Source organism: Chinchilla lanigera, unplaced genomic scaffold (genome assembly GCF_000276665.1).
Source record: "Chinchilla lanigera isolate Chin_1 unplaced genomic scaffold, ChiLan1.0 scaffold00049, whole genome shotgun sequence".
In the NCBI taxonomy this organism is placed as follows: domain Eukaryota; kingdom Metazoa; phylum Chordata; class Mammalia; order Rodentia; family Chinchillidae; genus Chinchilla; species Chinchilla lanigera.
Genome location: NW_004955450.1, coordinates 12,394,377 through 12,419,568, shown reverse-complemented (window position 1 = coordinate 12,419,568; position 25,192 = coordinate 12,394,377). Strand labels below are relative to the sequence as shown.

General features: G+C 47.9%; 1 protein-coding gene and 1 long non-coding RNA gene across 2 annotated transcripts in view; one reads left to right on the top strand and one right to left on the bottom strand.

The window, feature by feature from the left end:
* Tln2 (talin 2) overlaps positions 1 to 25,192 on the top strand; it is a gene marked incomplete in the record, with an annotated part of 349,184 nt that overhangs the window by 320,664 nt on the left and 3,328 nt on the right. Inside the window, 7 exon segments of the mRNA XM_005393813.2 lie at positions 6,119 to 6,224; positions 7,283 to 7,407; positions 17,402 to 17,527; positions 19,553 to 19,615; positions 19,707 to 19,889; positions 22,389 to 22,514; positions 24,760 to 25,192. Coding sequence (XP_005393870.1) covers positions 6,119 to 6,224; positions 7,283 to 7,407; positions 17,402 to 17,527; positions 19,553 to 19,615; positions 19,707 to 19,889; positions 22,389 to 22,514; positions 24,760 to 24,888 — 858 coding nt within the window.
* LOC106149608 lies at positions 549 to 17,330 on the bottom strand. Its single transcript, XR_001235913.1, has 3 exons — positions 16,610 to 17,330; positions 4,974 to 5,130; positions 549 to 1,105 (listed from the first exon to the last, which is right to left on the bottom strand). It is a non-coding gene; the product is annotated as an uncharacterized LOC106149608 (long non-coding RNA).

The window sequence follows — 25,192 nt, the reverse complement described above, 5'->3', positions numbered from 1 at the left end:
CCCTTGTTGCTAGACATTCGTGTTGTTTGCAAGTTTTGATTATTACAAGTAAAGTTTTCAAGAACACTCATATACACGTTTTCTATCAGGATATATTCAGTTCTCTTGGAAGAAATGAATACATTTCTTCTCACTTAGAGGTCTTAGTGTCATGAAGGGTCAGTGCCCGCTTAACTTTTTAAGAAAACTACCAAATTCTTTTCCATCCTGGTTGTACTATTTTACGTTTCTGCCAGCAGTGGATGAGAGTTCCATTTGCTCTGCTTCTTTGTTCCCACTTGAGGAGTCAGCTGTTTTACTTTTAGCCATTCTAGTACGTGCATAGGGATAACCTTCTGATTTTAGTTTACAGTGTTATCTTTTTATGTTCTTGTTTCACTTCTGTATACTTGTTTTTTTGTCTTTTTTTTTTGACACCAGGTCTCACTGTGCAGTTCAGGCTGGACTTGAGCTCACTTTGTAGCCCAGGCTAGTCACGAACTTGCAACGATCCTCCTGCCTCAGCCTCCCGGGTGCTGGGATTACAGGTGTGCGCCACCACGCCCGGCTTGTATACCTTGTTTGGCACTAAGGTCTTCTCCCTGTTTGGGGATTTCCTGTTTCACTGAGCTTTTAGAATACATCCTGATGTTATGGTTTGGATCTGGAATGTACCCCGAAAGAGTCATGTGTTCAGGGGTTGGAGACTTGGAAGGTGATTGGATCCTAGCAGCGCTTTAAGCATCAGTTGATCGGTCGCTGAGGAATCCACAGTGGAATATGCTGGTAGGAAGTGGGAGCTGGTTGGAAGAGGCAGGTCACAGGAGGCATGAACTGAAAGCGGCCTCCCTCTCTGGCCCCTGCCTTCTCTCTCTGCTTCCTGACCACCATAATGTGAGCAGTTCTCCCCCCTCTGGTTCTTCTGCTGTGCCCTTTCTCCCATGAGGCAAACCGACCTCACCTCTTGTAAGTTGTGGGTGGTGGCTTTCATGTCTCAGTGACCAGAGACCTCTGGATACACGTTCTGTGTCGGATACATGCTCTTTAGCTTCTCTCGGGGCGTGCCTTGTCGTTTTCTTTTAATAATAATGTCTTGCAGAGTGGCAAGGGAGGCAAATGTGTACTACTAAGGAGAAAAAGAAAGACAGTGACAGTGTTGAAGGGGGAAATATGCAGGTAGAATTTGGGTAAATATGAAAGTAATATCCAAAGACATCTGCCGTTCCCCAGGTATTAAGCCTTTAGGATGAACTGATATAAAACATTGGCGATGAACTGAATTTCGCCATTTGCATAAGTCATCAAGTTATTTTGAGAGTTATTTTCCACTTCCCAGTCTCTTACTTATTTTTGTTTTTGTTTTTGTTTGTCTTTTTTGAGACAGGGTCTCGCTATGCAGTTGAGTCTGTCCTTGAGCTCACTTTGTAGCCCAGGCTGGCCTTGAACTCGCAATGATCCTCCTGCCTCAGCCTCCCGAGTGCTGAGATTACAGGTGTGCGCCAGCATGCCCAGCTCCCATTCTCTTATATTAGATGCCACGTTGATTCTCTGTCTTTAAATGTTGCCATTGAAATACACTTTACATACAATAAAATCCATCCGTTTAAAGTATACAACTTAGGGGCTGGGGATTTAGCTCAGCGGCAAAGCGCCTGCCTGGCAAGCGCAAGGTCGTGAGTTTCGTTCCTGGTACCAGAGAAAAACAAAAAACAAAAACAAAATAAAAATAAAAGTAAAGTATACAACTTGCTGGTGTGTAGTATACTTACGAGTTGTGTAACTGCCACCATAGTTTGTTATTAGAACATTTTCATTACCCATAAAGAAAGTTCACACCTATTAGCAGTCACACTCCATTCTCCCCACCCTCCACCTAGGCCTGGGCAAGACCTCTGTCTCTATAGATTTGCCTGTCCTGGACTTTTCATATAAATGAAACCCTGCGATGTGGGTCTGTTGTGACTGGCCTCTTCCACATAGTGTAGTGGTTTTAAAATCCATTCATGTTGTAGCAGGTATTAAAACTTCATTCCTTTTTTATGACTAAGTCACATTTCATTTTGTGGATAATGGTGTCTATTGAAAAACAAAAGCTTATATAAAGTCCAGTTTATTGATTTCTGCTGTAATTTTTGCCTTCAGTCACCTATTGAGAATTTTTTTTTTTTTTTTTTTTTTTGGTTTTGAGCTCACTTTCTAGCCCAGGCTGGTCTTGAACTTGCAACGATCCTCCTGCCTCAGCCTCCCAAGTGCTGGGATTACAGGTGTGCGCCACCATGCCCGGCACCTATTGAGAATCTTTACCAAACCTAGGATTACTAAGATTATTTTCCTTTTCTTGTATATAGTGTAATTTAGATTTGCTGTGCATTTCTAGTTAATTTATGAATATGATGTAGGGAGAGTGTAAAGGTTCATTTTCTTACCTGTGGCTCTCCAGTTAATCCAACACCATTTGTTGAGGGAAAAAATTCTATCCCTACTGAGCTCAAGGTGCTTTAGCACGTTTATTGACAGTTAGTTGACCATATATGTAAATCTGTAGGGAACTCTTTCTTTTTCTTTTTGCTCAAATCATCTGTATGTCTATCTACGAATGTTACGTTCTCAGTTACTGTGTCTTTATAGGTCTTGAAATTAGGTAAGTTAAGACATACAACTCTATTCTTTTTCAAAATGCTATCAGCCATTCTAGTTCCTTTACACTTATTACACATTTTAGGATAAGCTCGTCAATTTTTATTTAAAAAAAAAATTAGTTGGGAATTTTATTGGGATCGTGTCACACGTATAGGTTGATTTGGGAGAACTGACATCTTAATATTGACTCTTCTGACCCATGCATACCCTGCATACTTTTTTAGGTGTTTAATATTTCTTGGCAATGGAGAGAAATGTTTTGGAGATTTTAGCGTTTGGGTCTTATATGTCTATTTTTTAACCTAGCTGTTTCGTAATTTTTATGTTTTTACAAATGATACTGCTGTTTCAAATTTTCATTTCCTGCTTTTCATTACCAGTATCTGGAAATGTAATTGGTGTGCATGTGTTGACCTTATATCCTATGACCTTGTTAAACTCATCAGTCTGAGGAGTTTGATTTTTTTTTTGACGTACAAATCCCTTAGAATTTTCTCTGCAGATGTTCATGGCACCTGCAGACAAACACACTTTATTTTTCCCTTTCCATCTGTATGGTTTTTTATCCTTGCCTTTTGCACTGGCTAGGAATGCAGTGCCATGTTGATAGACATCTGCAGATAAAATTCCCACCTCATTCTTGATCTTAGGGGAAAGACGTTCAGTCTTCCACCGTTAAATGCCAGTGTGCCCGCCTTACGTTAGCCTCTGTAGAAAAGCCATTTAGTGATGCCTGTGGACTGCTTGGCTACTGAGCCATAACCTTTGTCCACTTGGAGTCTTTATAGCATACGTTGTTTTAGATAAAAATGATACAAGCATCTGCCACCATCTGAGTCTGGAACAGTGGTTCACACAGGTAGAGCTATGAGAACCACCTGAGGAACTTAAAAAGCCCAGATACCCAGGCCATGCACCCGGGCAGTTCTATTACTATACCTTTATATGGACTTGTTTATGTAACCTCACTACAGCTCTATAAGGAAAGGACTGTTGTGCCCATTTATTTTTTTTTTTTATTTTTTTTTTGGTTGTGCCCATTTAAGAGATAAACAAACTGAGGCTAGGCTTACAGAGACCCAAGACACAAAGGGGCCTGCCCACTGGCATGTTAGAAAGTCAAAGCCATTTACCCTTCTTCTTTCCACCTGTCCACGGTTCTAGTGTTCTTTTGAAGCTGGTCCTGAAAGTGTCACATTAAAACTTGTCCCCAGGGGGTGCTGGTCTGTTTTTCACTTATTTGTTCATTTGCAAACTTACAGGTCTGTACTGAGTTCCTAGAATCTAAAGTGATGTGCGCGTGTGCGTCCTCTTTGAGTGAGAGAATGAAAGTACAAAGCAGGTGGAATCATAGAACAGTAGCAAATAGAATAAATTTAAAAGCTTACTAGAGGAAGGAAGGTAGGGACAGATGAATGTGAAGTAATTCTTGAAAACCAGTAGCTGGTCCATTTGCCTGTATGGCATAGATGTCATCTGCACCGTGGTCCGTCTAGGACTGGTCACAGTGAAACCCACTAACTCCTCCAACTCTGGCTTTTTTTGTTGTTGTTATTTTTTAAAGAGAATAAAAATAAAACATTAAAAAGATACAGAATTTCAAAACAAGATGATAGGAAATCAACAACAGTTGTTATATTGCATATTGTCATCTTCAAAAGTAGTTGTTCAGATTACCAGATGTAAGCATGCAAAATTGGTCCAAAAAAATTAAGCATTAACTATTCCTTCCAATAAACCAACAGAGCCAGGCATGGTGGCACACGCCTATAATCCTAGCCCTCGGGAGGCTGAGGCAGGAGGATCATTGCAAGTTCAGGACCAGCCTGGGCCACAAAGTGAGCTCAAGGCCAGCCTGAACTGCATAGTGAGACCCTGTCTCAAAAAAAAAAAAAAAAAAAAAAAAAAAAAAAAATCAATAAACCAACAGAAATTAGTATTACACATAGCTGTCTTGTGTATATATATCCTTTTTCCCATCCTTCTTTCCTTTCTTTTCTCCTTTCCCTCATCCCAGTTGTTCTTTCCTTTTGAAAGTTTCTTTCCCTTTCCCAAGCCAGCCTCAGTTTTACTAAGCTTCCTTTAATGTCATGGTGCAAAAGATTCGGCCTGGGGTCCAAATGCCGTCTTTTCAGACTCTTACGAAAGTCTGTCCTGCCCAGGTGGAAAAAGGTGTGGAGAACCGGGAAGGGAATTAGCCCTTCCTGAATGCCTCCCATGCCCCGGGCATTGTGTGAGCTACTTCTCAGCTGTTACTCCATTTGATCTTTATGCAGCCCTAAGCCCTAAGGGTAGCCATGATCCCAGTTTTGCAGATGAGAAAATAGGTTGTGAGGGGTTCAGGAATCACTCACCAGCAACCAGCAAGGCCATGTTTGAACACAGGCTTGTCCACTTCCAAGTCTGTACTTTGTCCCGAAGTCCAGCTCTGAGACTCCACAGAGACAGCAGTTGCGCTCTTTCCCTGGCTGCCCTAACGTGCGTGCATCTGGAGATTGCCCTCATGAAGCACTGAAAATGGGAGAGAAGTTCAAAGTTAGAAAGAAACAGCGTGGTGCACGTGAGAGTTCAAATCCATGGTCAAGAGGGTGAGGAGCTCTCTCTCGTCTCCTTTCTTAGTTCTATTCTTGGGCTATTGGAGAAAAATTATCTGCTGTTACTCTTCAGAGAGCTGGGCTGGGGCGGGTTGGCTTTTGGCACTGGTGATGGAAACCAGGTCCTTCCCATCGAGCCACTTTCCTAGTCCTTTTTTATTTTGAGGCAGGGTCTTGCTAAGTCACTAAATTGCCCAGGCTGGGCTCAAACCTGTGATAGTCCTGCCTCAGTCTCCCAGCCTCAGTCTGTCCCCGAGAGTCCCAGAATCACAAGTGTGTGCTGCAGTGCCTAGCATAGAGGTTCTAATGCCTTGTTTAATACCACAAAAAAAGCAAAAGATAGAAAAATCTTAAAAATTTGCAGATCAAAAGAGGGCACACCCTCATGCCTCCTCCCAGGAGAGCTTGTGGCCGGTACCCCAGGCATGGATGCTTGTTCAGAAACAACAATCCTGACCACTAGCTGTTGCCTGAGTGAAGGTTTAGTCTGCAGGACCCCCCAAGTCACACTTTTCCGTCTGGTCCCACATTTGCTTAGGCTCGGGTCCCAGTGGGTCTGAGCCTGGGACTTTTGTCTTCGCTCAGAATGTTGTTGTACGTTGGGTAATTTTCATGTGTGTATGTTTACTTAATACACAAAGCATGCAGACAGGACAGATGAGGACTGTCCTCATCAGGAACTGTCAGAAGGGACCTTAGTTGTACCCCCAGCTCCCTGCTTCTCATGGTTCCCATGAGGGTGCTTAAGCCCAGTGAGTCCGAGTGTTTTCCCCCAAGATCCTAAAGTCACTCAAAGACAGAGAGGCAACTGAGAACCAGCGTCCCTGACTCTCTGTCCTCCAGGGGAAGTGTCTCCTGGTGCAGTGGTTCTACAGTCCTCATGCATGTGACTTCTCCACCCGCAGATCCTTCAGAAACCAACCCCAGAACTCAAGCATCAGCTGGCTGCTTTCTCTAAGCGAGTGGCTGGCGCCGTAACTGAGCTCATCCAGGCAGCGGAAGCGATGAAAGGTAGGCCAGATCCTCTCACTTCCGCTTCGTCGTGCAGGGGTGGGGTCCGAGGGGGGCTGGGCTCTGAGGGGGGCTGAGCACAGCCAGCACAGGCCTACACGACCACATGCAGCCAGGACTGCAGTGAGGTGCTTTCTACAGCAAGTTACTTGTAAAAAGGAACCCTCACCCTGCTGTAAGTGTTCTCTCCAACCTTTGTATTAGGTGCAGTGGTCCCTCGGTCCACAGACTTAATCTGTTGCACAGTTTTGGAAGATGGCCACATTTGTGTTTCTGTGTGAAAGACGGCTGGGGTCATGTCTGTTACCCGATGTAGAGTTCGCACACAAAAACAAAATTTTGCCAAACCAAACTGTTCACAAACAAAAACATTCGTGAACCAAGGTGCCACTGTATTTCTCCTTAAATGGTATAATTTGTCCAGAACCGCTCGCTTCTCTTACGAGTCTTGCCATTTATATTTATATGCATTTTCATTCATCAAGATATTTATTCTCATTCAAATAATGCCCTCATGAGTAGAAACCATGCGGAGTGTGCGGTGTGTACACCCTTTGTGCTCACAAAGAAGCAGTCTCTTCACCAGGGAAGCTTTTCTGGCCAGTTCCCCTTCCCGTGTATTACAGGTAGAGGGTAGAGGGTGCCCCGCTCACGTGTTCCTGAAGGACCAGGGCGACCATGAGTCTCCTGACGATGTTACTTCCACTCATGAGCTTTAGGTTAGGAGGCGGATTGAACCCTAGTCCATGAGGAATCGAACTCAGGACCTTGCGCTTGCCAGGCAGGTGCTTGTGCCACTGAGCTATATCCCTGGCCCGAGATCGGGACTTTTGCAGCTGCTGTGAATCACTGCTCCTGTGGGTAGGCCTGTGCACACAGCTAAGAAAGCCAGCTTAGCTCTCCTCTTACTCCCACGTCAGATGGCGCTTATGGGATCTGGAGACAAGGTCCCCTGGGACAGTGCGTGCTAGGCCCAAGGGACCTTCAACGTTATAAGTAAGTCAGGGCCCTGAGGTCTGCACCGACCAGGAATGACCTTTTTTTTGGACTGATTTTAGGAACAGAGTGGGTGGATCCAGAAGACCCAACCGTCATTGCAGAAACCGAATTACTGGGGGCTGCAGCATCCATTGAGGCTGCTGCTAAGAAGTTAGAGCAACTGAAGCCAAGAGCAAAACCAAAAGTGAGTGTTCGTTTGAGGGTGCTTGTGTCGTGTCAGTCGGTCTCCCAGTGGTGGCTATGAAACAGAGCGAAGGGTGCCAGGGGAAGCCTTCTCCTTGCCCGTGGTTAAACTAGCAGGCTGTAAACTTGCTCAGGCTGCCCAGCACTTTTTACTTTGCATAGAGAAAAACCAGCACCCAGAAGCATACCTCTGGGTATCCAGAGGGAAAATCCGGGCATTTGCAATCTTGACTTAGTTCCATTATATAAAGCAGGTGGTGGCCGCTTCCTGTCAAAAGTTTCTGTGACTGTACTGAGATTGTGAGCCTCGAATTCCCTGGTTTCCATTATGCCTTTTACAGGGAAATCACAGTGCTGGGTCCCTTTTTTTTTAGAATCAACAGAGAGCGATGTGAACCTCAAAATGGGACCCCAACGGCGAGAATCCTGGGGCTGTGGGTAGCGGGTGTGTTTTCCATCTATTGTCATCTAGATAAATGTTTAAAAGTTATCACTAAGAGGGTATGTCCTGAGAAACACATTGAAAAGAAAGAGATGGTTTTAGATTGAGCTGCCCTGGTAAGCAGCTCTGACCCCGCACTCCCCATGGCCGTGTTCAGTAGAAAGATGCAAAACCAGATGTCACCTCCCTGTTGAGCAAGTCCGTACTGGTTCCCGTAACGGACCTTCCTTCCCCGATCCACGTGCATGAAGAAATGAAAGCTGGTTCTTTCCCTCAAAAAAAGGTGGAACACTCATGTGAGCGCACACGCGAGTACACACACACACACACACACACACACACACACACACAGCTTAGGTGAGCCTAAAATTCTCCCTTGACTTTTAAGAGGTGAAGGATAGCATCTGAGCACTGAAATGTACCTGCCCGCCCCACAGCGGTGCCCAGGCAGACGTCATGGGCAAAGCCGGAGTCTGTGAAGGTTGGGAACATTCTTAAAACCTTCCAGTCCTCAGAACTGGTCTACTGATTGTCGCCCCACCTTTGGTAGAGGTATTTCAATTTTTCTCATCAAGATGTAATTGAAGAGATTTAAGGTCTTATTTTAGGGTTCACCAGGGTTCTCTCTGCTGGCCTCTGACCTGAGGGTCTTGAATTGTCTGATATTTTTCCGAGTTTTTCCTCTAAACTGAAGAACTAAGAATGTATGTGGAGCTAAGAATCTGTTTTCTGATCACCTCTTTGTTTCTGTGTTGTAAATCAACTTAATGAACATTGTACAAGAATCGCCCACTGACTGTCATTCAGAGCTCCGGTGCTTGCCTTTCCTCTCCCTTCCCTGGTTCATCACACAGGGCTTCTTTCCATAAGAGTGAAAAGCTGCAGTGGTGTCTGGGCCGCTTTACACTGCCAGTGCTGATTTATCCTGAACCTTCTCCTGTATTCTGAGAGCTCCTATTCCTGTCCCTTTGCTCTGCTGAGCTCTTGTCTGTCTCTAAATCCCAATTTCCTTGGCCTGTCACTAAGTAACTTTGTGATTCTTGATTCAAAAACAAAGTTACTAGAGTCGCTACCCCGTAAAATGTTGTTAAAACAGTTAAATTAGCTGATACAGCATAACTAGGTAACGTGAGAACACAGTGTCTGGCAAACAGTGCAGCTCAGGAAATGGTAACTGCATCGCCGTTGTCACCTTCACTCACTAAAAACAGGATTCTTCTGGGACCTTTACGCTAAGAAAATGTCCAAGATAAAAGTCGTTCCACAGATGGGGAGAGGGGGCACACTGACCCAGTGCGAGGCATGTGCCGGCCTTCCAGGTACTTCACATGCGTTAGCTTGTCTGGTCTTTGTAAAATGTGTGTGAGGAATCGGGCACCTTCCTTTGCCAGGGGCGGCTGCCATGACTGTGGGCCCAGCCCATGCCATTCCTCATGTGCCCACGCCATCAGAGAAGGCTGGTCTGGTCCCTGAGCCTTTGTGCTCTGCGTGTGTCCTTTGAGCTGTTAATACATCTCTGGGAAGTTGTCCCGAGGAGGAAGTCCAAGAGGAGAATGAGCGTGTGTGTGTGTGTGTGTGTGTGTGTGTGTGTGTGTGTGTGTGTTTGAGTGTTTGAGAGGGGTGCTCCTTGCCGCCTTGTTCGTACTGATGAGAAGTGAGGGGCTGGGGATTTAGCCCAGCGCCACAGCACCTGCTTGGCAAGCACAAGGTCATGAGTTCGATTCCCTGTACCGGAAAAGAAAACAAAAAATAAAAAAAGTGAGACAGGAGGTCTCCTTGAAGGAATGCGGTACAGCTGTTAGGAGTGATGGTTGCTGGGACTGTGTAGCATGAGGGAGATGCTCCTGGAATGGTGAGGGCAGAGCTGATACACATTTATGTGCTGGCCATTGTGACTAAAAACATGCTTGCATATGAAGGCGATGAATGCAGAATGGTCAAGGACAATGGTAGAACTTGGAAGATGGAGAAGCCTGCGTTTAAAGTTTTTATAAAACCGTAGTAGCACTTCAGAAATTAGTGATGACTGCTGACGTAGCTGGGTGAGGGCTCCCTGCTCTGCTCTGGGGTCATCCACCCTTGGTGTTTACGGGAGAGTGGAGGGGCCCTTCAGGGAAGGTCAGAGTTAGCACTGCCGACAGCTTGAGCCGTTCCTTACAGCCACCTTACCTTATCTTCATGTTAAAAAAGATGCTTGGCACTTCTAGAACGTTTTACAATGGTCTGACGTTCCCCTCCTGGTGGACCAGGGTTCCTGTCACATGGGGACTATCTGTAGAACTGTTCTAAAGGATCCATCCACCCAAACCATGGTTTTTGCTTCTGTCTAGGAGAGCCATCCACTGTGGTAAAACTTTTACATGAAATAAAATGTCCACCTTACCATTATAAAGGAATTTAGTGCTCTAGTTTGAAAAAGAGTAACAATCTGACTCCAGTACCAACCAGTATTTTGAAGTTGATTTTCTCTCTTCATCCTCTTCTGTAACCTTAAAACTTCCCTCCAGGTACCATAAGTAAATAATCGCTATTGCATCCCTGTCCCTGCAGCTTCCCACGCCCCGCTGCACAGGTGCACACACACGCACATGCCTGGGAGCGTCTCCTTTTCACTACTGGGGAGCGTCACTGATGAGCACTTTGGGGGAAGGTAGTGATTTTGCTTCTCCTGCTCAGCTCATGTCACTGCTTTCTCCAGTTGCCTGTTGTTAGAAAGTAGTTCACGAGGGTAATTCTGGTGTAGTCCCACCTCAGGCCCTTAACACATAACCATCTCCTTTCCCCTGGAGTCTCCCCGAGATGAATGACGGACAGGTATGCACTGCTGGATCCAGGGTTCACTTGGGGAAAGGGCGTCAGGGCGAGATGAGACTGTCTGGAGCTCCGGGGCACGCATGTGCCATAGCGTCGCTCGTGCCGCCATTACCACACCTGCAGGCAGACCTGGGCTCCACAGACAGGCTGGGCGCCTTGGTGAGCACCCCCTGCAGCCGTACTGTGCCTATTCTCAAGCCCGGTCAACCCTGGATGCCTTTCTGCAGGCCTCTGTGTGATATGTTTGATATATTAGGTTGTTATTTAATCCAACTATATATCAAACATATTCCTACAGTGTCTTGCCCTTTCTCCGGGGGTTCCTAACAGAGTTTATAAGGCAACAGGAAAGAACGTGTTAAACTCACAAGTAGGTTTAGAAGACGGAGTGCTCACTGCCTTTCGTTATGTTGTATTTCATTTCTTCCTGTAGCGTTGGAGACCTGCATCAGTATTGCTAGATTATTTGTTTATTATAGAAACAAATCATGATTATTGATGTTTCTTAAGAACTTGAGATACTTTGTGCAGCTCGTTTGTATAAAGGAAGGAGTCCTTAAGGTAATGCCTGACGGGAAAATAAATGGAAGATTCCAGCTCATGTCTATGACATGGGATAAAGGCCAGGATTATAACCTCCAAACATATGGAGATGTACATTTCATTTTTCGTTCACTTTTGTCCTGATCTTCAGTTTTAAAGTTAGTGACTTGGGGGTTGAGGATATAGCTGAGGGGTGGAGCACTTGCCTACCATGTGCAGGGCCCTGGGTTCAAAACCGGAAGCTGGTAGCCGAACCTACTGCAAAAAAGGGAGAAACTTTGCCACCTGCTCAGTCCATGTTGACCTCCTTTTCCCCTTGAGAACATTTAAATTACAAAATGTTCCTGCTTTTACAAGATAAATTACATCCAGTGCATTATATTTTGTTTGTGATGCAGTCGGTATGGTCTTGTTTTCAATAGCCAGCCTTCCAGAAGACTTCAGTCACAGGGAGAAGCACAACCCTAACGGGAGGTGATATCATAAGCTGCTTCGTGGTCCATGCAGAAGGCTACCAGAAAAGGGCAGTGCATGCACAGTCTTGCTGTCGATGACCAGTGCCTCGGTGCAGGCTTTTGAGGAAGGAGGCAGAAGTCAGGGCTGTGACTTTTGGGCCATCTCCTGCTGGTCCCTCTCGCCCTGGGGGTGTTGAGGGAGGCAGGGTTGCAGCAACAGAGAGGTACCACACAAGGAAATGCTCTCCCTGTGCCCAGCACTTGCCCAGGGGCCATGAGGGAGCGGGGTGGCTGGAAGAGGACAGTCAGCAACGACACAGCAGCGGGGAGGGCGGAAGAGAAAACGGTTCCTGCTTATTTTAGCCGGTACCATCTAAAATAATGTAATAAGCAACTGTGCTTTGTGTGAGCTGCAGTAGGAGAGTGCAGTTGTTCCTCATGTTACAAGCAGAACTGGTATCTGGAAAAGGGCAGTGCAGACCCGAAGTCACCTGTCCGACAGTACAGGTGGGGACCAGTGCCCAAGTTGTCTGTCCAGCGCCTGGTCATCTGCTGAGGGAGATGCAGGAACAGCGTCTGTCTGTCCTGTGTGTCCCTTGACACTTCCTGTATCTTGGAATTGTGTTTTTATTTGTCAGTAAGTGGTAAGGAGAAATGGCAGGCAGACTCTTCATTAGAACCAAAGGGCTGGAGATGTAGCTTGGTGGCGGGGTGCTTGCCTAGAACTGTGAGTATCTCACAGGGCTGGGACGGATACACCAGCTAGCTCAGCCCAAAGCTGGAAAAGCAATTTTGAAAACCACACACAAAAATGTGTAATAGTAGAAATAATAATAAGATGAAGTACTAATCGTCTTGAGCATCTCCTGGGAGGCAGTCACCCTTTAAATACACAAATCGTTTTCTCCTGACGCCAAGTCACACGGGTAAGAGGGAACGAAGGAGGATGAGTCACTGCAAAGATTATCTTCTCAGAGTCCCTGAAAGGCCAGAAACCAAATAAAAAATGAGGAGAGGCTCCCTCTGCCCCCTCCTGACTGCTTCCCCCTGAGCCCAGTGAGACCTCCAGCTCCTGAAACTTGAGGAAGTGGGGAAGCGAGGGCCTCCGATGCTCTCCTGGGCCTGGAAAGCAGGCTGGAAAGGGTCCAACCCAAAATGTGGCCTTTCCCGGGAGGAACTTCTTCCAAAAAGTTCTGTCCTGCGGAGGATCAACAGGCAGGAAAACCGTCAACAGAAGGGCAGGCCGACCTTTCTGGGAGCTGCACAAAAGCCCAGGCAGGGAGAAGTTCCCCTAGGCTAGGGCCTGCGAGGCAAGCCAGGGAAGACGCTGGCAAAGGTCTGGTGACGGCCCTGCCAGGAGGCCTGTGAGTGGAGGGGCCTGGGGAAAGGGACCTTGCACCAAAGGATGAGAGCTTGAGAGAGCAGCTGTGGCGGCTGCTCATGAGGCAGAGTAGGTGCTTCCTGTAGCTGTTAACCCTTTCCTACTGCCATTTTGTTACAGAAGAGCGTTTCTTGGTAAAATGCTATGTGTCCGCACTTTTGTGTCCGTGACCAAATGTCACAAGCCATGAATTGCTAGCTAGCAAGTGACGTGAAAGTGACATGTACAGTGAACAGCCCGTGCCTTAAACGGGCCAGGAGCCTGCTGGTCACTGTGTGTGCACCAGATCCCAGTGCCCAGAAGTGGACAGTGAACAATACAGGTGCTTACTCCGGGTGGGTCTTCTCCTGCCGTGTACCTGTCCCTGGACCCATGCTGGAAGTTGGGAGGCTCCTTCTGAATGGATACATTCATTCAACAAACATTCATCACATAGGTTCCTCTGCCTGAGGTTTTGTGCTAGAGAAACACCCATGTGCCTTAGAGCAGATTCGGCTAACTGGGTTTTGTTTTGCCTCGTCTAAGGTGGCGTTTCTCACAAAGTCGTCCACAACCACCTCTCTTAGAAAGGTTCCTGGGCCTCACCCAAACCCAGTGAAGCAGAATTTGCATCTTCCACCAGACACCTGGGTGATTCTGCGGCAAGAGCTAAATGCAGCCTGTGTCTCCTTATAGCTATGGGCTTCAATCACCTTCACCTGATGCCAGTAGTTATAAAGACATCTAAATGGCCTCCTACATAGCATTAGTCACAGTCTTTAAAAAGCTACTGTAATCATCGAAATGATTTTACATGATCCCATTGTTGGGAGAAAATACTGAGGAGTGGAGATTTCACTGTCTTCCCTTCTATAAGCCAGAGAGGCAGAACTGACTGCCCTGGGCAGATCTGTGAAATACCTCCACTGCAAAGGCCGAGAAGGTCAGCCTCTCCGGGGATGTAGGGAGAGCTCAGGAGGGGCCCAGAGCAGGAGGGTGGTGGCACCTGATCTGATCTGCAGGTTCCCTCCTTGGAGCAGCTCCACGTTGCTGCGCTTATGCCCACCTCCCGGCTCCAGTGGGAATTGTTCTGTTAACACGGCCTGTATTCCGAGTGTGGTACTTTCATGTAGGAAAAGCCCTTCGAAGACCAAGCCTGTCCTCTTTTCACAGTGTGGTGAAACATTTGTCCTTTTCGCCGTCCTGTGGTTTTCTTCCTCCTCCCAGATTCCGTTCTCAGGCTGGTGGGAGTTGGAAGTCACGGGACACTGGCTGGGTGCTTAGGCCTTTCACCAGCTCTGCTGGGCTTCAGGAGATCCTGTTTTCCCTTAGGCTGGAGGATGCCTGGCGTGAGGAGACAGTAACTGCTGCTGTAGACACGGCAGGAGAAGTAGACACAGTGGGCATTTCATCCTAAGGTGACCCTGGCATAGAGAAAGACAGGCTCCGGCAGACAGGCGGGAGTGCTCATGGTGGGACCCTGCCCAGGCCCGCAGCATGTACACATCCAACCTCTGAACCTGCTGCCACCAGACTTTATGAAGCCTTTCTCAAGGGACTGCAGGACTTTCTGTCTGGAGCAGATAAAACTTTGTGCTCTGTCTGCTTTAAAGCATAGAGATGGCAGGAAAAGTAGGAATCCATCAAAGAACATCATGATGGTTGCCAATGCCAGAAAAATCTGTGGGTGTCAAAAATATTTCCAAGTGGAATATCTATTTTAAACATGTGTTTTACAAAAAAAAAAAAAAAAATCTCCAGGCAGTGGAAAACGTGGGAGAAGCTCTTCAAATCAGTTGCGCTGAGATGATTATCTCAGATCTCTCCATGCTACAGCTTGGCATTTAATTTTAAGGAAATTTCATCTTTGTGACTCTTGAAATTTGGGAAACTGGAAATCTGATGATACTGCGTTTGGTGTTATAAAGTGGATTCCGGCTTGAAGCCCCAACTGCAGCTGAGGCCACCCAAGACAGGAGTCCGGGAGGCTTCAGAAGTGACCGTGGAGGCGCTTCCTTTGCACTCAGAAATTCTGTGGTATCTCTGCTGACTTCATCTGTGGTGCACCTGACTTCCTTTTGCAGAAGAAACTTCTAGAAAAGCTCTTAATTGCCAGGCTATTAAATATACACACACATGCACACAGGTGATCAAACTGTGTGGTGAATATTTAAATTTTAAAATTTCCTACAGTACAAGACACAATGCCGTTAATCCCCTTAGCGTACCCCGCTTCAAATACACATGCCCCGTCATTCTTGCCACCTTCTGAAGCAGCTGCAGAAGTCTTCTTTCTTGTCTTTATGAGGTATGATCAAAAATACAATTAAAGCTGCTGCCAAGTGCCATCCAGCAGAAAGGCAGGCTCATAAAAAAAATCAGGGTGTTATTCACTGGGTCTGGCACTGCGTGACTTCTGGCTCTTCCCCAAATAAAGGTAAAATAAAATAAAGGGAAACCTTTTGAATCAGTTCGGGATATCAAGGCGATCCCAACAGCAGAACTAAAGACACTCATGAAAGAGGACTTGCAGACCTGCTTCAGAAAGTGGCAAGACAATGGGATAAGTGTGTTCAAAGGAAGGAGGCGTTCTTCAGGAGGATGATGGCAATGTGACTTTTCACTGTAATTCTTTTAAAATTTAAATATTCATCATAGTTTTCAGACTTCAAATATATATAATCAGAATAATTCTATATATGAGTGTAAGATAACAGCGGGGCCTGTGCATAAGAGCCCCTGTTATGACAGTGTCTTATAATGAGACATTTTTGTATTTCAGCAAGCTAATTCTATACACCATGAACCCAACACGAATCCAGGAAAGATGAGTCCACTTCTACTCTTGAATATTCTCTGAGCAACACTGTGTCAGAAATAAGAAAAGTCTGTACAAATTCTGTCTTGGAACTTACAAAATGCTGCAGTCTCTTCTCACAGCCACTTGTTCTACACTGGCATTTTATTTTATCAATATGAGGTATTTTTAAAAGATTGGCACCTTGTGGTTTAAGATACGGCCATTAAGAATCAGAGTCTGGAAAAGAATTGCGTCCTGTCCTAGCGAAGGTTTCCTGTGGGCCCTGAGCAGGCTGGCTGTGAACCCCAGGCACTTAGTCATTTCTCACTGATGTTCTCCAAGTGGCTCACGCTAGTAAAAGCACCTTATTTTAAAATCAGACTTTTATTTAGTTTCTAGTCTGTGTTCTTCATACTGCCACATGACCTTTGACCCAAGATTTCATCCCGGAATCTGAGTTTTCTCATTATAAAAATAAGGTTCAGTGTGGCTTTCTTTTTTTTTCCTTTTTTCTTTTTCTTTGTGAGAATTACATAAGTCAGTGTTGGCAGAAATACCTAGCACATAGTAGGTACTGTTAAAAAGTGCAGTACTATTAGACAACATGGTCAATATCCTTCAGGCCGCTGATTCATATGGCTAAAACCAGTTCAAAGGATAAATTTGATGCTATGTATATTTTATCACACAAGCATTGCTATGTGTCATCATTTTCTCTGAATGCCTAAAAGGTACCGGCCATATCTTCAGCATTCTTTGAGCAAAAACAGCCTAATCAAAGTGACTTACCGTCATAGCATGTTAATTCAGGAGACCTCGGAGGTCATACGGTCTGACCACCCCACCCTGCCGGGGACCATGGTCTTTACCCTTGGCCCGCTTCCCCAAAGCTGCTTCCTTCCCAGCTTTCTGGTTGTCTCAGCAGCAGGGGACATGCTGGTGGTGAAATTAGGCAACAGGCACACAGTGGTGTCCGGTGACTGGACAGCTCCCTCCGGATGTCACGCTGCCTTGTTTTTCTACCACTGGCTATCTGTGGTTGCTACGTAACACTTTGTGTGCTCAGCCACAGAAATGCAAACACTATTTTGTTTCTGGTTTTGCCCAAGAAAAAATAAGACTTTTCAGAACTAATAACCATCTTTCCTTTCCTCAACCCTTTTTTTTTGCTTGTTTGTTTTGTTTTTTTGAGCTCTGGCAGAGTATGCCACCGCTCGCTACTTTTAAAATTTTGATTATCAGTTATCTGATGCTGCTGGAACCGTTTAAATAGGTCTTACTTGTTGTGAACTGAGGTCTCTTTGAAGATGCTAGCCTGGAGAAAAATAGTCTGTAGCACTTCCTGATTTAAAATCTGCGTAGGATGTCGCTGCTAAAGCCTTTTACCTTCTAGAGTGGGTGGAGGGGAGGCAGCGGATGGGAGGAGTCCTGACGTCTTAGGCCTTTCCACCTGGTGGTGCGCTTTGTCAACCAAAAGCCGTAGGCAGACGAAGAGCCAGGTGACCAAGCAGTAAGTAGTCTGGCAGGAAGAGCCCGGTATGGCTACGAATTGCACATGACATGGTGTTCTTTTGATTATAGCAAGCAGATGAGACGCTGGATTTTGAAGAACAGATCTTGGAAGCTGCTAAGTCCATTGCTGCTGCCACAAGTGCCCTGGTCAAATCTGCCTCAGCAGCCCAGAGGGAGCTGGTGGCCCAAGGAAAGGTGAGCGCAGCGGGTGGGCGAGGGATGGAGCGCTGCCGCAGGGCGAGCCTCCCAGGGGAAGAAGAGGAGGACAATGGCCTGACCGAGGACATGCGTGCTGGGCCTCCCTGTGGGTTGCCGGTCTTTGCCCCAACCACAGAAACTCTATTTGCTTGGACTCAGCCAACTAAATGAGACGTTTGGCTCCTGGGCCTCTCATCTGCTTCTTGTTAAGGCATGCCCCCGGTTCCAGGCGGTGATCAGGGCCTGAACAGGACACTTACACTCCCGCTGTACATTAGGCTATTTAAAGATATAAATTGACATAGTTTCCTGTTGAACAACCCAATAAGCAGCAGAACCAGGGGCCTTATAATACCACTCTCCAGCTCCAAGTGGCCCCATTGGGTTGAGCTGAATGCTGTCCAACTCTACAGTGAGTGCTTTCCTGAGCTGTTGGTCAGAAGACCGATGGAAGTTTAAATGTAAGATTGCTTCAGTCGACTTTGTCTCCTTTCACCCGTCTTGTCTGCATTAGCATAAAAGCAGTTGTTTTTAAGGGTTCAAAAGCTGAGTGGTACAGTGGAGTAACTCTGGATGTGGAAGTGTTCCAGTTTATAATGTGCCATGTGCCCTGTCATCCCCGTACAGTGTGGGGCCGTGCTATCCAAGCTGCGTCTGTGTGCTTTTCACCTATAGAGATGCTACAGGAAGCTCGGGGGGCTGGGAAATCGGTCACTGTCATTGTCGGTCACTCCTGTTCGACACTGAAAGGCCGTTGTCATCAGTGTACAGAGAGGATTGTGTTCTGTAGTGCAGACAAGAAGTTATGCTGGACCACAGGCCGTGCATCTTCCCCAGAAACGTCTCTTGTGGACTCAGCCACGCTGAGTCCAGTCCACACGCTCTGGCTCTCCCTGCCAAGCCATCGTGCGGTGTCTGACTCAGCACAGTCGTGTGTTTCTCTCCCCGCCTGCCGTGCGCACCTGTCTCTCTCTGCTTCTCGTTTAACCCCGGGTAGATGAGCAGGGTCCTCATCTTGTGATGCATGTTTCTCCAGCTGTTGACTGGTCCTTGTATAAAGACCACAAATAAATCGCTGAACAGAACACCGTGCCTAAAAATACCAGCTTATTTCCGCCTTAAGAAAAGGCTGACTATGTGCTAGACACATTGCTAGGTACTAGAGAATCTGCTGGTAGCTGGGCATGGCGGATTTCCTGTCCTCCAAGGAACCCATGCATTCAAACTGTTTCAACAGTGGTGAAGGAGCTTCAGCTGATCTTAGGTGAAGTCTACGGTTATATGCCGGACCTTGGGGTCTTACCTGACATCCAGCAGAGACCTGTAATTGCAGATGGATCCCCAGTTTCGTTTTCAAATGGAGAAGCTCTTCTCCCCCTAGCAGATACCACCCCCAAGCACAGAGGCATTTCTTCCCATAGCTGTACAGTACTCTCTAGACCTGCAGAGGAAATCTTACTTGTTGCCATGATTTCTAAGCAGAAACAAAGATTCTTCCTACCTGCCTTCTCTCTTTTCTCTCCCCACCCTGACACAGTAACCTGTATTTCTGAGAGACAAGGGTCTGTATCCAAGTGTACACAGGGAAGTACCCGCCCTTCTGTAAAGTATCTGTCAGAAATCACAGCACAACTCTCAGGGTCAGTTACCTGGAGAGATTGGAGTTTTCCTTCAATCTCTACAAGAGTGACACTCGTAGGCTCCTCACTTTAAAGTGGGGAAAGGTGACAGATGGAGGAAGCACGGGAAGATGCCCCAAAGTTCCGTGCCCACGCCGTTTCCTGGAAGCGTGGCGCCTGGCCACCCCAGGGGCCACTCTGCGTATCCCTTTTGCTTCGTTGGGGTGTGCAGTACATGTTGCTGTAGCCAGGGTCTCGTGAGAGAAAGGGATGCCCCAGTCTCGGGCCAGCGCCTTTGTGAGATCATGGAGAGGCTGCCGCATGTTGGGTGCCGGGGTGGGGAGGGTGTGTGGTTCCCCCTGGACTGCCAGCCGTCACCGCAACTTTCTACCCCTCCGTCCAGGTGGGCTCCATCCCTGCCAACGCTGCGGATGATGGACAGTGGTCACAGGGGCTGATTTCTGCCGTGAGTCGCCTTCTCCTCCCTTCTATATGGCTTTGTGGGTTCCTTGAGGGCGGTTTGGGCCGTGGGTCACCTCTCTGTTGACTGTTCTCAGGCCCGGATGGTGGCGGCTGCGACCAGCAGCCTCTGTGAGGCCGCCAATGCCTCTGTCCAGGGCCATGCCAGCGAGGAGAAGCTCATCTCATCCGCCAAGCAGGTCGCGGCTTCCACGGCTCAGCTGCTCGTGGCCTGCAAGGTGAAAGCCGACCAGGACTCAGAGGCCATGAGGCGGCTACAGGTAATGGTCACTGATGCTGGTGGGAAAATACTCCTGTTGGAGCGGGTAAGTGTCGCCAAAGGGGGCAGCCTCACTTCCTTGGCATGACCCCCCGGCCCTCCATCAGCCAGTTCTGTCCACCGTCCAGCGTCATCCTCAGCCTCTTGTATCGCATCTCACATCTGCTGCCCACCACACCCGTGTCTCCACCTGTCCTCCTGGGCCCGCACCTTGGGGCCCGCACCCAGCCAGGATGGCCTGGCCCCCTCCCCTCAAGCCCACCCTGGCCAACTCCTGCTCTTCTTTGGGACTTGCCTCAGAGTCACCTCTTGTAGGACACACTCCCGGCCCCCGGGTCCAGGTCACTCCGCCCCTTCCCTGTCCCGCCAGAGCCCCTGACCTGACCACCCTCAGCTTCCCGTCCGTGCTACCACTGCTCACTTTATGTCTGTCCATGACAAGCTGGGAGCTTTTTAGGTACACATCTGCGCCCTGGCGTCTCCTACCTCCCAAGGCCCTAGAACAGAGGGGGCTCTCGGTCCTCCGTGTGGCCCCAGCAGGGAGTGAAAGCAAAGAGCAGGTTGGAAGCCGTCCCTAGGCTTCCCCCGGGCCAGAGAGCACATTTATGAACCTGACAGTCAGTGCATGACATTCTTCTGATTGTTTTCATTAGATAAACATGTTAGGCACAGTGAAGGAGATGTCTGAATGAAAAAAAATAATCAAGGGGCTGGGGATTTAGCTCAGCGGCACACCGCCCGCCTGGCAAGCCCAAGGTCGTGAGTTCAGTTCCCAGTACCGGAAAACCCTCCTCCTCCCCACCCCCCAAAAAAAGAAAGAAAAAATAAATCACACAGTCCCCTCACTCATCCAGTGTCTCACTGTCCTCAGTTCCTGTGATAATCTCTCTGTAAGACGGTTTGGTCTGGTTGTCATCATAGCAGGATGCATTCGGCTTTCTTCCCACGTAACGCGTCATCGTCTTTTTCCTTAAAGACAAGGCTCTGCTATTCCCGAGTCTCGTTTTTAATGATCGCATGGTATTACATCAGCCAGTTGTCCCAGATCCCCTTGTGCTTCAAGCATTTTGTTCGTTTCCAATTTTCTGGAATTTTATCACTCTTAGTGGTCTAATGTAAATCGTTTATATGGCTAAAAGACGTGTTTACGTAGGTCAGTGATGGCGAATCTTTTCAAGCTTTCAACGATACCAAACAGCCCGCTGAGGCACATGTGCCGTAGGTTTGCCACCACTGATGTAGGTCATGAGTAAAATCGTTTAGACAGTTCTACCAGAACTCTGACTGTATTCGAAAGTCCCAAAGGGCATTCCTGGCGCCTACCCCGCTGAGTCTCCACATGGACTTTTCTAAGGGTCAGATAGGCCAGTGGATACAAAAGTGGCTTTGGGAGGCCCTAATAGTTTATACAGATGTAACACCACACCATGCTTGTGAGCATGGTTAGCCATTAACACCACGCAGGGTCGTGGCTGTGTCCCTCACACATGACTCAAGAGTTCTCCGGAGCTAGGCAGACCTCACGTCACGTCCTAGCTCTATAACTTAGGAACCACAGACCTTAGTCACGTTCCTTAACCTCGGTCTCCACATGAGAAAGGTGGGCTCATGACTTCTGAGTGCATGGAGCCGATTGTAGCATCAGCACATGACAATTCCTTGCCACTTTTTAGTGGACCTCTTTCTCCCTTCGTGTGTGAGCCTTCGTAATCCTTGGTGGTCACTGTAGGTCACCAAACAGGTGGGCCAGTTAACTTTGAGAAGAATTCTTAATTTTTTCCCCGGTTAACCCTCAAGCACAAACTCTTGATACTGAGGGTAGCGGGCTGGGAAAGGGATATAGCACATTAATGTAGCTTTGACCACCATTAGGAGAAAGTTCCAGATCTTAGCTGGAAAAGAACAAGTCCCCAGAGCCATACAGGGATGGAACACCGTTGCGTGTGTGCTGAGACTCCTTCGTCCCATCAGGACATTTTCAGTGACTGCTAACTCTGGGTGGTCATTGCACCAAGTGCGGGGTGCAAAAACTCAAGTCACTGCCCCTCTCCCCAAGGCACCACTGTCAGGAGAGAGTCAGGCAAGCCCAGGTGTGCTGAGGGCTGCAGAGAAGCCAGCACTGAGCACTGAGGAGTACAGACAGGAGTGTGAGGGCAGGGCCAAGGAGACAGGAAGAAGGGATGTCTGAGCCAAGTCCTAAAACGTGCTGAATTTGGGATAGGAGGGTCTGCTCCCGAGCACACTTATCACATTGCTGCAGCCTTTGTTCCGTGCTCGTAGTTCCCCTGGGGAACAAACTGCAGCCAGGTTGGTGCCACTCTTGCTAGAACTGGTGGATGAATGGACAGACAGATGGGGACTAAATGGCTAGAGAGAATGTCCGTGTTACAGTTGGATAACAGATTAACGCATGGTCTCATGAACTGTGCCTTCATGTCTATTCCTGCCAGACCCAGATGCCGTGGCTAACGATGCAATGCATGTCTTATCCCCTCTCCAGGCAGCAGGAAATGCTGTGAAAAGAGCCTCAGACAATCTCGTACGTGCAGCCCAGAAGGCGGCATTTGGCAAAACTGATGATGATGATGTCGTGGTGAAAACAAAGTTTGTGGGGGGCATTGCTCAGGTTAGTGATGAAGCCCAGAAGTGTGTCTACTCCCAGGCTGAGTGCTGTGCTAGAACAGGCACACAAGACAGAGTGACTTAAACAAGGTGGGAATTCACATCTCCCTTAGGTAACTGTCCAGGTATAAGCAGTACAGGAATGATGTGATGGTTTTTTTGTATCAGAGACCAGGACTCCATGTGCCTTATTACTCCAAGATGGCTGAGATGTTGCCCTTGGCCACTTGGTCCAGGGTGGCTTAATTGCCACCTTGGTTTTCTGTCTTTATCGGGAAGAGGGGAAGGTGGGGAGGGAGTGACCCTGAAGGTGCATACATCACTTCCTCTTGAGTCCTATTGGCCAACACTCGGTCACATGGCCAACGTAGCTGCACAGGAGGCTGGGAAATGTAGTGTTCTTTTCTGCACAGCCATGAGACACTCAAAATCAGGGATTCTGCTGTAAGAAAAGAGAGGAACAGAAATTGCAGCACAGCAGTGTTAATATGAATTTAAATAAAATTGTGTGCAGAGCTGCTGCCCACTCCATTCCCTTGGCCCCCACCAACAGAATGAAGGCTTCTCTCTGCCAGAACTTTTCTGAGAATATATAGGACTGACTATGTGCTCGTGCATGAGGGAGGCAGAAACTCCAGCAAACTGGTTTCACAGTCGTTGCTGTATGTGAATGTAGATTCATTATATGAGACGGTTTTTCCCATCGGCACCAGGAGCCCTGAAGTTCCTCATTCCCCGTGCTTTGCTTGACATCTTCCCAAGCTGCTCCCTGTGTTTGCCTGTGGCCCGGATGCCCTGTCACTAGAATGGGTTGCGGGAGGGGGAGTTAGCAGTATCAGGACAGACAAGCGCTCTACCACTGAGCTGCATCCCCAGCCCTAGAATGTATTTCTCAACGCACTCTTCCATTAGAAGTTCCCTAAGGAAGGGCCTCTGGTCACATAAACCTGGAAAATGCCGCTGTCAGTGTGGATGGACAGGCAGTCCACCAGGTCACGGTGCTTGTTAGCCTACCAAAGGCTGTGAAAAGGCCCACGGGAAAGGAACTTACTTGGCTTTCTTAGACACAAACTGACCCTTTTCACACAGTACCTGTTACTGTAGCTAGTATTCCTCGGATCACAGATTAGAAACATGGAATATAGTCTGCCCTCTGGATCTGTCCGAAGGCTGCACCTTCTTAGATTCAGTCAACCATGGGTTGAAAAACCGCACCCGCAGTGAACATGTACAGAATTTTTTCTTGTTGTTATTCCCTAAAAAATCCAGCATAGCAACAATTTACATAGCATTTATAGGGGCTGGGGATTTAGCTCAGTGGCACAGCCGCTACCTGGCAAGCAAGAGGTCGTGAGTTCGATTCCCAGTACCAGAAAAAAAAAACCAAAAAACCCCCCAAAATAAATAAATACATAGCATTTACATTGTGTTCAGCATTATGAGTGATCTAGACATTGTCTAAAGATAGAAGAGGGTGTGCATAGGTCATACGCACATACTATGCCTTTTTTTATATACTAGGCAAGTGGTCTACCACTGAGCTACCTCCCTAGCCCCTGTAGCTTCTTTTTTTAGGTCTTTTTGAGACAGGGTCTCACTATGCAGCTCAGACTGGCCTTGAGATCACTCTGTAGCCCAGGCTGGTCTCAAACTCGCAATGATCCTCCTGCTTCAGCCTCCTGAGTGCTGGGATTACAGGCGTGCGCCACCATGCGTGGCCTCCTGTGGCATTTTAAGTAAAAGACTTGAGCACCCTGAGATTTTGGTATCCTCCAGAGGCAGCACCCTGGAACCAGCCACCCATACCAAGGGCTGACTAGATAGAGAAGTCATCTAAGGGGTGAAGGCAGCAGGTCAGCTTCCAGCACACCTGAGCCAGGGCCTCCTGCACTTGGATGAGTGACTCCAGTGGTGCCCCCCACACACCTCTCAGCTTCCCGTTCCCTACTGGGAAGTAGGACTTCAGTAGATGCGCTTCACGTATAACCGGGAAGATGACAGGCAGTCCGTGAGCAGTGCTCACACCGGACCGTGATGGGCAGGAGGATGCAGTACATGGCCGCTGTTAATCCTGTGCGCAGAGTCAGTTTGTTATCTTGGGACAGCTGGGTCACTGGCCTCAAAACCCAGCCTTGGGCAGAGCCCCAGTGTCAGGCTGAGCACCGTGCCCCGGGTGCTCCGCTGTGACTCAGAGCGGAGGATGGCGTCTTAGAACGCACTGGGTCATCGGATCGCTCCTTTCCTTTTAGATCATCGCTGCCCAGGAGGAAATGCTAAAGAAAGAGCGAGAACTGGAAGAAGCGCGGAAAAAGCTGGCCCAGATCCGCCAGCAGCAGTACAAGTTCCTGCCCACCGAGCTGCGGGAGGACGAGGGCTAAGCCAGGAGGGGATGGCGGCCCCAGGAGGTGGCCCTGCTGGAACTGGACCATGTTCCTGAGTGCCGGGCACTTCCCTGCGAGCTGCCTGCTCCCCGGGGGGCCACCCAGAGCCCTCACGCCCCGAGCCTCGGTCTCACCCCTCTGTCCTGTCGGCACCGGCTGCATGATCGCGATGTCACACGGTACAGTGTCCCACCCACAGCTCCTCCCGCCCCCCAGGCCTCACTAGATCTCAGGAGAGAGGGGCGCGCATCTCATGGACTGTTACCAAAAAAGAGAAGTCAGTATTACGTCGTTCTCAGAC